Raw genomic sequence first — 14,435 nt, forward strand, 5'->3', positions numbered from 1 at the left:
TCCTGATTTAGACTAACGTTTACCTGACATGAAGAAGATGTGATTCTTGATTTAGACTAACGTTTACCTGACATGAAGAAGATGTGATTCTTGATTTAGACTAACGTTTACCTGATATGAAGGAGATGTGACTCCTGATTTAGACTATCGTTTACCTGATATGAAGAAGATGTGACTCCTGATTTAGACTAACGTTTACCTGATATGAAGAAGATGTGATTCCTGATTTAGACTTACGCTTATAATTACCTGATATAAAGAAGAGGTGACTCTGAACCTCCAGTAAAAGTTTTGTCCAGTTTGTGTTATACAGGGTCATTAGACGCTGGGCGTGGTACGGTGCCCAACAGGCAAAGAAGGCCACAACGACAGCAACTGTCAATATATAAATGTTATGGCGATATTCATTTATACTTGCAACAATGGCGTTGAGCTACGAACAAATGCGATGATATATTTACATTGGCAATAAACTAGAAGAATTGTACAGCGTTTCGATGAATCTACCAACAATAAGTTGTGTTAAATAATTCAATAAAAGTACGAACAAATACACGTGAATGTTTTTCTAATTGGAAACTGTTCGGGTCTTCCGTCATACTGTAAGAGTAATCGGGGGTTAATTATGACGTGGCGATTCAAATTATGACGGCAATTTTCGAATTATGGCTGTTGCCGTACGGAAAGGGTGACCTAAGAAAATACGACTTTCTTTCAGAAAACATGGCTGTTCTTTTATTAGCTGAAATAGTTTGTTCAAAGTGCGTCAAGAACGGAGAAAAAACCCAAGAAGGACGAAATTCGTTTTTTGTTTGTTTGTAACATAAATATAGAGACTGAAGTTGTATACCAACGTAAATGATTCAAAATAGGCACGTTCACTTCCTACATGTTGTAGTTTGCTTATTCGTAAGATTTACGGCGGTATAAAATTAATTATTCACTATTGAACACATACCAGTAAAGTTTATTTCATTATTGAAATAAATATATATCTCAATTGTTCAGCAACTTTAAAAAGCGAACTTTAAATGTAGGCCTGATAAAGGACAATTGACATTATATCTACTATTATACATAACAATGAAACTCTGTTCCTAAAGACACAAGACAATGCATTTGTACAAAAAAATCCGAGGATTTACGACAAGTGACATGTAATTATATATAATTAGTACCTACCATACCGAAAACTACTTTTATAAGACAAGATTAGACCTGACAATGCATCAATTAACCTTAAACTCTAGCAAAACTTGTGAGAACTGGTTTTAAAGGCAAATGACCATGTACACTGTATTCTTACCTAACATCCTGAGAACTACTTTTATGGAATGTGATGAGGTCCCTTTGCCCCGAGTCGAGTCCTCCGACCCCGCCCTATTGAGGGTTGTGCGACGGAGAGTTACTGCTATCAGGATGTATAGAACAGTGATTACAGTCATCGGGATGATGAAGAAGAGAAATGAAGACACTTGAAACATGATCCCCATCCGCGCCTGCCATAGCGGAGGGATATTGCACGATAAAGAGTCCGGGATCGGCTTGTTCGTCCCAGGATAGTTGACATAATAAAATATCCTCGTATGGATCGGATATGGAATAGCACACAGTAGGGAAAATATCCAGATGCCGATAATGATCTTTATAGTCAATCCCAGGTCTGTCATTTTGTGAGATTTTAATGGATGGCAAATGGCTACGTATCGTTCCACTGTGAAAGCCGTGATTGTCAAAACTGATGCATATGATGTCACTTCCGTCAGCATTGCCTTGAATATACAGAACTCCTTTCCAAATCTCCACGGATATGCCTCCCATATTGTATAAGCCTCCTGTGGCAAGCCTGCAATGGATAATATCTAATATAAATATAAATTGTTGTTTCAAAATTGTAGGTAAAGTAGGGCAATAGCACGAAAGGAAACAATCTCAGATTAAAATCCATACAAACAAAAAATGACAATAAACTATACATAATACAGGGAACATAATAATAATAACAAAATGGCGGATCCGATAAGAGTTGTCTCCGCCACATGATGTTTTCTGTCAAATAAGCAAAACCTGTAAAACACGTGTATATCTTATCGTGTGTGATATTCCCGCCATTTTACAGACTATGAAACATGCATGGGTATGGCTATCTATTAAACTTAAATCCAAACACTCAAAGGTGAATTAACATGTGTAATTTAAAATAACATATAACATGGTACACAAGCTTCTCGTCCTATTAGACAACATACACGTATAGTACAATTAAAACGAGTTAGAGTTTCTTTATGCAAATAGAGGTTATATATACATGTACAACCTTATGATTGATAAATTGGATATGTCAGGCTGTTGTGATCTCTTGTTTTACACTTTGTAGTGAATGAGCGTTAAGTATGATAAGGAAATCTTGAAATCTTGTACACAACTATATGGCACGTGATTACAGAACTACATTATATATATTAGTGAGTTCCATGCAGCCATGAGTGTTACAATGCTGGTATTATTGTTTTACCCAACCTGCCGATAGTAAACAGACTTGACTTCGAGACAACGGCCCACACATTTAAATGTTTTTTCTCTCGTAATATTAAGTACATTATCAGGCGAAGTCTGAACGGAAAGTAGGACTTTTAGAATAAAACAAGTCCACAACTGCAGCATTTTACGTTTACATTCAAACATGTATATAAAATGTCCGAAAATGCAATGGTGTATGCATTAAAAAGAAATCAGATTGCCAACCTGGCGTGACAAAAGCATTTAAATTCTCCCGAGCGATGTCAGAAATAGACCTCTTATTGAACCCATGTACCGCATCTACACTAAATGGGGTTTTAGTTTCGGTTCAAAGTAAAACCTACATAAAAGCTGTTTCATTTCTTTTCTTAAAATCAAAAGTGACTTTAACCATTTCACGGAAAAAAATCAGAAGCACACTTCACAGCTAATGCCGGATCATAATCAACCACCCATTAGAGTAAGCCTGTTGATAAAACGATGTGAGAAAAGATAACAAACATACTGCCGGTAAATACAGGTGTACGGATTATACAGGATTCGGTTAACACAGGTTACTTTGTGTATTATGGAATCGTGTGTACTATAAAAACGACTGATTCCCAGAAAAAAAAGTGACAAATGACGAATTTTTCGGATAAATAAAAACAAAAATATGGTTACTTTGAAGTTATTCTTTTCCGACATTTAAGCATCCGGAAACGAGTATTGGGTAAAGAATTGAACGTAAGTGTACCATAGTAGTTGTTTCGTAAGGATAAGCGTGTCCTGTACACAAGTGACACCCATGATGTCACCTTAAGTTGTGTCTGAGCACAAGAACATCACACGGGACCGCAGTTTTCCTTTGCATCAAATATAATAGTTCCATGCACGTCCTAGCCTAGCACAGCACACTATAGAACCATGTTATATTTTACAACACTGGCGAACAACTCAATTATTAGCATAACTATTCAGCTTGTTGGTTACAGAAACTGTTTATATATGGTACATGACACATGTATGTGATACAACAAGACCTTAGTAATGACGCAAATAGTTCAAAATATATCAGTCACCCCAAAGGCGAAGACGAGTAATATAGTTAATACGAGATAGCTTTACTTTATTTCTCTATTCCGATTGATAATTAACAAAATGATGCATTCCATGTTTAAATGTTGTTTACTCTGCTATAGGAATAGACCTTATACTTCACACCAGTTTGAAAGACTTAAATAAGCTATATAACCACTTCCATTGACATAAAACAGATTAAAGTCTATACATATAAAAAAGTTTCTGATAAAAAGTATGACTTTGTCATAACGTTATATGATTAATAAACAGCAATATTTGGTATAAGTTCGGGTAAAAAAGCACTTGAAATCATATGCACTATTAGAGTGTGAGAGAGGCCGGGAGTCCTAAGCGTACTACACGACCTTCAACTGAAATGTATCTGATTTAAGATGGGTGTAAAGCGGAGTTAATGGCGACCAAATGATTCCGTAGTTCTATGTGATGTAGAAGCCCCAGGGTATTACTTAGCAGTCCAGTAGTTCTACATAGATTGTACGTCTGTACTATTCAGAGGGTATCACTTGGAAGATATATATGTTAATGAGCATTGATAATGTCTGTATTCATACAGTGTAAGAGGTTGTGTCAATAGCCCAGACATAGGACAAACATATCTATGAAAAAGGAAGAATGCAAAACAAATCACGGCGGTGGATGGGAGGGTGGGGGTTGGGAGGAATTAATTCCGTCAAGTTCATAAAATAACGATTGGTTTTCCATTATTTATGAATTAAAAATGGCTAAAACATCTGGAAGTTCTTCGGAACTGATCGGTTCATGCATCTGTGTTAGAGTTATCTCTCTTAGTTACCTTTACGTACATGTATTAATAACATGTATATTGCTGCATGTATTAATTATATTGCTCTTGTGTACTCTTTATTTGTTTGATCAATTATTTAATAAACGTACAATATGGGTACACGTGTTTTGGATCCCGTACATATAGTGTGTTTATCATACGTACCGCTCATTGGATAACCACAGTGTTTATGTACCGAGTCATATTAATCAAATTAGCAATCGTGCGTAACAAAAATGTATACGCTTTACGTCAGTAGCTTAAAGACTGTAATTTGAATGTTTACCAAACAGCGGATCCATCCTCTTTATTTGGACTAGTGTTGTTGACAGGACGAGGCGATTTGAAAATGAGTTACTGGTCTTTGTGTGACTATGATTAGCTGTAAAGTAGATTAAATATGAATCGTGTTGTGTATTTTGTATGATGGGTAGAGACGATGGTGCTATATATCGATTGAGATATAACGTACCTTTCAGTGCGCGGCAGTAAAGTGTTGATTTAGCTTACTTTGTTGGCGTATCTTACACGCACGTCTTTAGCCATAATACCTAGCCTGAACCTATGGCCAGTCATTTCCTTATTAAATCAACCTATCTAATGGATTAGCTAATGTAATATTTCGGTTGCCACTATCATTTTTATTTCTTTTCGATTCTGCCTTATATACGTCTTGCGAAGGATGAGGCGGTCAATGTGCGGTGGACACTGGTCAACTAAAGTGTGTCACGACGTTATCATCGGAAATCAGAGCCTTACAGCTGAGGTCTGTTATACTTAACGTAAATATAGTAATGAGCAAAAGCAGCACAAGAGTGTATTGCCCATGAACAATAGGCAATGACGAATTCATTGATTATGAACAACGCAACTATGATTGACAAAATTGTTGATGAGCAGTATACATACATTGGCGATTATTTGCTCATAAACGAAGCAATACCGTAATATTTTCTTATTAAAGGGTTTCGTGACAGTTCTTTGTTTATGAACCGAAAACGTTGGCGTTTTCAATAGTTGTAAACGCATGCATTTTTGAACCTTAAATCATAATTACATTGTATCATAAATATGTATTGATATTGTGCAACACATTTTCGACGGTATAACTAAAACTCTGATGATGCATGGCGCATGCGCTCACCAGCTTGCTTACTGTACTTGACATTGTATTTGAGCGAGACTAGTATTAAAATGAATTTGTTCTTTCTCTTAGTCGTTGAAAAACAACCATACAAATACATAATATTACAAACATTGTGGAAATGCTCGTGAAAATAAATATATTAAAATGTCAATTTTTTTCAAACTCTGTTCATCGAATTCATTCTTAGATTGCATACTTTTGGATAAACTTGATTTAAATTTTAGCGTTTTTCTTAGTATTGTGATAATTTCTTTGATACAAAAAAGTGAAAAGGATGAAAAAAATGTAAAAGTAGGGTTAGAAGAGAGCATATATGAAGGAAACAAGACTCCCTGAAGATCCTTTTGGAGACCCATGGAATTACGTGTCTTTCCAAATAAGGGGATACTCTTTCAGACCATCTTAATGGTCATCTGAAGACCAGCGTTTGATGTTGGTGCTGTTCTCCAGGGACTTTTGGAACTGTACAATGAAATATAATCTGACGGCAAACACTATCGAAATGGATGGAGAGCCATTACATTCATTTTACGCAACACAGATTCTAAAGATAAATCCTCAAACAGCTCTCGGCCTGAGTCCGACGTTAATAAGGCTGAATGTATGCACATTTTCCGCTACAATGAATACATAACGCAAGGTTACACTTGCGTGCAATATTCTGCTGTATATGTTTGTTATTATATGTATGTATGTATGCTATTATATGTGTGTATGCTATTATATGTATGCATTTATGCTGTTATATGTATGCTGTTACATGTATGTAGGTATGCTATTATATGTATGTATTTATGCTATCATATGTATGTTTGTATGCTATTATATGTATCTATGATGTATATGTATCTATGATACTATATGTATGTATAGTACTATATGTATGCATGCTATGATTTGTTTAAAATACACCAATCTTTCCAGTTGGTCTGCCAATATAAATGTATTCGAAGATTGACATCCTGTTAAACACGAAATGTGTACCTGGAGTGAATAAAAAAATCATGAAATCTTGTTACATTTATATAAACTGCAATCGTGGTATTGTAGTGAAACCGATAGGTCTGTCTGATAAACTCTCACTCTGTATTAGATGTCTGTATAGTCAGGTGGCGTCACGTCATCACGATATAGGATATATTTCAGACAAAAGTGCTCGTAACCACTATACAGCAAAACCGTATGATGAACACAATGTTAATTTTCTTTATATTCCAATCTTTTTTGCCGCCAACCATTTACTGTGATGTTATTACGGGAACCTTCACACAATAGAATACATTTATGACTTTGCTGCGTAATACCAGTCATCAGATAGTGTTTAATGTGAGCTGCAATCAAGTACTAACCATGTTGGAACGCTAACTATCTTATAAAACATCTACATATTAATATCCAAGGTACACGAGACTTCATGAATGAATCCAATGTTTTCTGTTGGTCAAGATCTCATCAAATCTCGCGTGTACGTGTGTTCGATGTAATTGGACACTTAATCTCACGGGTACGTGTGTTCGATGTAATTGGACACTACAAAGGCATTTCTCTTGCTCTATCATACTTTCATTACGATACTGAATAGAAAACTTCAGTAAAACTTTATTTATCTTTTTTACGTTTCAATATCTGGTGTAATTAATAAACATGACACATGGTCCTGTATCCTGTTGATTGAAAAATCTCAGGAAGTGAACAAAATAAATGTACCGTTACAGTATTTGTAAGACTCTTATAATAAAGCAGTTGGACTTTTAACCTAAAGGTAGTCAGCTATATACAAATCTGTTGGATATAAGTACGTTATAATCGGTCTCAGAAATACCACCCACTGCTTGATAATATCATACAAATCAACCGTGGTTTGACAGAATATATTACTACTTATCAATAGCGCTGTTATGACAGATGACCCGCCACATATTTATGCATAATGAGTCCCTTGTTCATCTTCCTGCCTTCGGACACGGAAACATTTACTTTTGTTTTTAGAAGTGTTTTATGAATAAACTTAAAATGCTGCTATATCTCTGCATTGCAGATATGACAAAGTATTTATTGCTTTAATTGTGTAGCTCGTGAACGTCATCATATTTAAAATGATCGATACTCATTTTATATATTTGCCATCAGCGAACCATCTCCGCCCAGGGGGACTGCGACTGATCATTCGACCAATTAACACAATTTTTTTTGCAACACGGTTTAGAAAATATAAAAGAACCATTACTAAAATTTTCCTGTAAAAATATAGAAATGTATACTTTTCTCATAGCCATAAATCACACAGATACAATTGTGAATGTTGAAACATCCCAACATCACTGCATCAACTGTAACGTCTGTAGCACCATGTTAGCCGACCCACGTCATACACCCACCTACAGTAATCCCAAAGTCCCACCATCCCATCAGTGTGGCGGGGACAGATTGGCCCTTTCACCATATAATTTCATACGCGAAAAAAATATCTTAAAATTCAGATTTACCTCAATGTTACCAAAATATGTATTCCGGAGTTACATTCAATGAATTGAGGAGTCTAAATCATCAACGATAAACTATGTTTTAGCGGGTAACTGTTTTGGGAGGAGACACTTTTCACACTAGGTAAACATAGCTCCTAAATGGACATTGTTTGGTCATCGAAGTCGGACAGGTTTTGACCAACACCTTGTGGCAAGTGTTGAATGACCAGAACAAATATGTACATGTACTTATAGACAGTTTAAGTATCACTTCATGGATATGTACTGCTGGTTCTTTTCCTTAGATGCCACAGCCATTTTGCTTTTTATGGTTGGAACAGAAGTTCAGCCAATGTTTCTATATTTTACATATTGCATATCATTAATCTCTCCTTAAGTCCATTGACAACGTTCATTTACATATATTTACCTCTGTAAACGGCCGACCAACGTTAACTGTATACCACTTAACCTCGATGTCATAATTATACTTATGTCGTAACAAGCTGGCGCAGCCTTCTGCAGAAAAGTAACAATATTACAAATAGTCATCAACGTGATTGCTTGTTAATGACAACGTGTCTATTAACTATCTCAAAAGGTATGTAAACGATATCTAGGGAACTTGCATCAATAACAAAGGGTATCTCATGATAAACTTCGCGGATTTTAGGACATGGCGACTGGTAAGATAAACAACAGACACACATGTAATTGCATCTATAAAATTTGGTAATGGATACTGTATGCTAAAAATGAAGTACACTGCGCAATAAGTTAACAAATAGGTAAACAAACTAATAAGAAATTGTTCTCGTTCATTTTATAACTTATCTTAATCACCTCTGTTACGAGGCTTTAAGATTTTGTAACTGACAACGCACCGCGTGGAAAGTGAAATAGATATATTTTCTCAAAAATAATCCATTAAAAGTACTTTTATAGAAAAATATAATTATATATAACTAATTCAATATTGTTGTCTGTAATGTTCTATTAACACTGTCATTTATGAACGTGCCTCCGTTTGTGTCCTGGGGGCGGTACGCTGGCGTATCTGATGCCTATTTTGTAGTACTACCTCACTAAAATACCATACTGAAGGCACCAGCACAGGTTTTCACCCAATCATATTTTACATTATATGTACTGACAACTGTTAAACTAGTCCCTACCGCTACCCATTTAAAACTGAATGTCAAGCTGAGACTATCACTTACCAGTTTTAAGGACTTATTTCTCTCGGTCTTACATGTAGTACACACCCATAACCTTTATCGCTTGGGCGAACGCTCAACATCAATGTCAAAAACAAGATATTTAAGGATTAACCTTTTATTTTGTTTTGTTTATGAGATAATAAATCCAATGGAGCACAAGGTAAATTGCGCGTTTACTAACAATTTACCTCGTGATCCATTGGATTTATTATCTCATAAACAAAACAAAATAAAAGGTTAATCCTTATATTGACAATATTTTCTTTTAACAATAAAACGATTTAAAGAGGCGATTACATGCATTTACCTTGTGTAATCTGCGTTCAAAATTATTTTTTTCGCAAAAGCCGTTGACAGACAGCTAAACCCCGCCCACTTTATCCGTGACAACAAATGAAAAAAGTTCCTCCATTTCAATATTTTTATTCACATAAAATATCCATATTTAACTTCATACATTACCTTCATAATTGTATAAGTAGGTAATGGAATAAATAATTTTATATTTGTATGAAATTGAGGTACTGGGGCAAAATACTTTGTAGAAAATACTAATGACCGCGGACGTCCATTTTTTAAAAGTGATGCGCCCAAAGGCAAAGGCAAAGGTAGAGAGTGCTACCATGTCGTCGAGCGATAGTGACTAGCCTAGGCCTGGTGGAAGTTGAATGTGCGGTTATTTAAATTGCTGTTTGTAAGCAAACCAGAGGTTTGTACAGATGTCATGTACACCATATGGAGTGACTGTTGATGTAACATTTAGGAGACGAGAAATTTGACCTACATTTCTAGGAACGATAGCCATCGTTTCTGTGCCGACACTCATAGATGAGAGAAAGCTGGTGGAGCGTCTTTGTATCGACGAACAATCGCGACTGTAGCATCTGACACTAGCTTCATTTTTATGACCGGTCATGAACATGATGTCTTGTCTCGAACCCGACATCATTTGGTGTCTCGAACCCACGGTAGTCTAAATGCTAGCGTTTGTTTGTAAACATTGACACGAGGTTTGCGGAAAGAAGTCTGCCCATATTTACATATATTCATACGCGGTGAGAACTGGATCAGGTTCTACACTCAAGTTATTGAGAAATAAACAGACTTGCCTACACTTCCGTTATCGATTCCGAAACAGTGGCATTTGTAAATATTGCCATGTAAGGTGTCAGGAAACAATGGATGCAGCAGCTATACATATTTTGGTCGCTTTTGTGTCAACAAGTAGAGTTCCCAAAAGCAGATCTCAAACTCTGCAGAGGTTTCCAAATTAGTCACCCCTTACGAATCAACGATTGAGTAACAGCAGGTATATTCCTTTCTATATCCCCGACCTACGGATACGTACTTAATAAACACATCGGCGTAAGATAAGTTAGGAAGGTCTTAACATTATCTGGTATATACAGGTTTTACAAAATCTCAATAAAATCGAGTCGTTTATAAGTGTGAATAGAAATTACCACCACAAAGACAAGTTACGGTACGGTAGTCTAGTGGTAGGACGCCGGGCTCGAGACCGACGGATTGCGGGTTCGAGCCATGTCACACCATTGTGTTGTATCTTTGAGCAAGATTCTGTTCAGCTTGTTCCAGTCTACTCAGCTGTAAATGAGTAAGTGGTTTGGCAGTGCTAGAATTGTTGAATGCTAGCTGTGAGCGCCGAAATGACAACACCGGCTGTATGCTCCCCAGGGAGTTGAGAAAGATATTGATTTGTTGCAAAGGCCCTATAACCACGGATACTAATTTGTGAACCACTTTGAGACGACCTACGAACTAGGTTGTGATAAGAACCTCGAATTATTATTATTAAAGAACCCCGGAAGACGGTATCGCAACGAATCTTGGGAAATAGTTTAGCACTGAGCCATTTCAAAATAGAGGTGACCAAAATCAAGCTAACTATAGGAATATTTTCTACTATCTGTCGATACAACAACAGTTTGATAATTGAAAAGATCGCAAGTCAGTAATATATATATATGAAATTATAACGTATTTCCGTTTTGATAATAAATATAAAAATGATTTATAAGTCCTGTCAACGATTCTATCCATTTTGCTCACGTTTTCGGGTGATTGTTCAGTAGATTTACGATTTTTTATGATAAAACCTGACATTTTCCCATGGATGACAGGGTCTCATATCTCCGACGAACATAATTCAATATCCCTTGATGTGTTTAAGAGAATGAAACAGACGAGTCTTGGTAACAAGAAATCTACCGGAAATAAACCATATGCGCAAAATGTAATGGAAACCAGCGAGTACACCACTTCCGGTGTAAGTCACTGACGTTATGTTACTTAAAGGGGTTTTGGTTCAGTGACGGAGATTATATCATATGGTTCATGAACTGTTATTTCAGAATGTCTAACATCTGCATCATCTATCCCACTTCATCAATCACTGTTATCGCAAGTGTCTGTCAGATGTGACAGTGGGTGATTGATATTAAAGGTCAAAAGGTGTGGAATTATCAAATTCGTAACTTTGGATCTACAATGATTGGTTATCGGATTGAAACTAGACTGTGGTGTATAGAAAGTCCGAGGTTTTGATCCTCTTCTGTGTAGTTTTATCTGTCCGTATCTTGCCCCATTACTGTAGCTGGTATCACCCTCTGGTTAACATCAAATACTAAATGGTGTCAGGTTAAAGTTATATTAAATAACAAATATGGAGAAGCGAATACCTCCAGCAGAAATGATCGTGAATGACAATCTCGCTGAGAACTTAAAATGTTCAAAATGATGACAAAACGTAAATAAAACTGGACGTCATGATGTAAAATTTTGAGGAATATTTCTCCTCAAAGCGTAAAGTAACTACACTGTAACGAGGGACACGAATTCTTCACGTGTTCGCAAAAACTCGACTACATAACGAAAGCAAGCTCATGTGAATGAGGAACTGTGAGACTCTCTGGTTAAAGAACCTATGGTTTGTGGTATTCCAGACAATCTTCTTCTAGAACGACTGAATTTTCAGGCTACACAAATTCGACCACAAAACAGCTGTAGGTATTGTAAAGGGACAAAATCGAACAATGGCCAACGGAAAGAAACAAAGGTCCATGTGCTCTTACAGAAAAAACAATCTTCCTATGACATAAGGTATATAACAAACATATGACATATGCTAAACAAGCATAAACACCGGACATGATGAGACTGCATGATACGCGTAATCAGAGACACAGCTTGGATAACTCCAGAAGTACCGCCGACAGAAATTTGTTTAATCACCCACACATAACTCTTCTATATGAAAAAAATAATTGCTATCAGCACGCGCAGCTTGCAATAAAGTACATTGCATATGCAGAACATGGTTATCGTTGTGATCGCCCACTTGCCAACCTGGTAAAACGTCAAAATACCAATCTTAATCCCCTCCTCACGTACACAAAGACAGGCGGATACTAACCGCTGGTCACGTAGCTTAAATAACACAAACGCATGCTACTTACATATCATCAATATTGAAGCTAGTCCATTATATGCATTGGTCTATGTATTTTAATCTCATCTATCGGTATAAGTAATGTTTCATCTAAATAAACGTTCATTTTTAGGCGGGACAGGCAAACGACCACATATTACCAGCCAGAAGAAATAAAGATCGACACTGTTTACTCGTGTTTATATATTTTTGTTTACTAGCGCGAAATTGAACCAGCATGATTGTGACTCACGGAAATTTAAAACCAAGAAAAAATGTGATAGGAAAAAATCGGTTCTTACCAAATATAAGTATGAGGACGTCAGACACTGCCAAGCTAAACAGGAAGTAGTTCGTTGTGGTCCGCATGTAGTGGTTTTTAATTATCACAATGCACGTGCAGATATTCCCGAACGTCCCGGACATAAATATCAACAAATAGATGACCAATAGGAAGATGACAGACGTCAAATCCTTCCGCCGTGGTCCCAGACGAGCGAGAAGAAGTTGTTCCTCTGATATTGAGCTGTTGGTTTGGTTATCGAGGATAGCGTCCAGAATGGTTACGACAGGGTACGTGTCCCAGGCTGCCAAACGTTGCAGGGTGTCATTTTTGACGGTCATGATCGGTATCATATCACACAATGGTATAAATTATACCAAAGTGTTTAACACTACATCCAAACTGTTTTAATTAATTATCCAAACTGTTTACCATCACATCAGGACAGTGTCACACCAGGGTATATATTACGTAAGTAGATTGACAAATCACATTGCTATACAATAACCTCCACTTCCGTTCCAGCAGTCAACGTGATACGTCACCTGGTCGTAAACATCCACCCTAGTTCACAGTTATGACTGATCCACCAAACACCTAAAAGCAAGCGGGTAGATAATTCCTTACTTACCCGGGCTATCATTGGGTCTATACCCTAGTTACTACTTTACGGCACTCACGTGGCGAGGTCATCACACTCAGCAGAGCAAACTTTAAAATAGTTATACTGTTATCTTATATTTAAATCAAACTTTTAATTGAGTCCATCTATCCAGGAATTGGCCTTAAATCTGCTCGGGGACTCTGCCAAGATCACGTATCGCCTGTGATAAAAAGCACCTGCAAAATATAAAGGTTAAAGTCCTTCAAGCCAAGCCGACAAATGACCTAGAAACATACATCAGTCAATATACACATATCATTTTTACATCTGAAGCAAAACGCTGATCCTTAAAAGCATTTGAGTAAAATACTAGACTCTTTTAGAAGCATTGGCTCCAGTTCAGTTTTACTCGCAATATATTGTAAACAAAAAGGCTATAGGCGTCTGTTTCATTTCAAATAAAAAATATCAAAACTAAGTTTTATAAGAATTTCATGACATAAAATAAATACACAAATAATACATGATCTTTTGATAATGTAGGAGTACAAAACTGCATTGATTTAAGTCTAAATTCTGCGGATATACTTACACTTACGTACAAACACTTTAACAGATGCTATCAGCACTAAAGCTGTGTAAATTGTCCCATACACATGTTTACTAACATTTAGAATGTACCCAAGGCTTAATCAGCGAGAAATTCCGGACCGGTTCCCGTCCGGATTTAGTGATGTCCTTATTGTGTCTATCGACCACTGACAGCGTTAGCGAAACAGTATTAAACAATCAGACATTATTGTCACATTACATAACCACCAATGCACCTCTGACCAGTGATCACGTGCTCAGCTGGTCAGTGTCTAGACCTCACCTCCGAT

At 36.6% G+C, this 14,435-nt stretch overlaps 1 protein-coding gene across 5 annotated transcripts in view; it reads right to left on the reverse strand.

Moving 5' to 3' along the window:
• LOC110456479 (pyrokinin-1 receptor-like) overlaps positions 1–14,435 on the reverse strand; it is a 103,511-nt gene that overhangs the window by 8,073 nt on the left and 81,003 nt on the right. For 4 of the 5 annotated variants that reach the window (XM_021507263.1, XM_021507260.1, XM_021507262.1 and 1 more), the window contains 3 exons: positions 12,970–13,790; positions 1,307–1,846; positions 250–375 (listed from right to left, as the gene is read on the reverse strand). In XM_021507263.1, coding sequence (XP_021362938.1) covers positions 250–375; positions 1,307–1,846; positions 12,970–13,303 — 1,000 coding nt within the window. In that variant the 5' untranslated portion in view covers positions 13,304–13,790. Of the gene's footprint in view, positions 1–249; positions 376–1,306; positions 1,847–12,969; positions 13,791–14,146; positions 14,297–14,435 lie in introns of those variants that run through there. The other variant, XM_021507261.1, reaches the window with a different exon arrangement.

Source organism: Mizuhopecten yessoensis, unplaced genomic scaffold (genome assembly GCF_002113885.1).
Source record: "Mizuhopecten yessoensis strain PY_sf001 unplaced genomic scaffold, ASM211388v2 scaffold8745, whole genome shotgun sequence".
Classification (NCBI taxonomy): domain Eukaryota; kingdom Metazoa; phylum Mollusca; class Bivalvia; order Pectinida; family Pectinidae; genus Mizuhopecten; species Mizuhopecten yessoensis.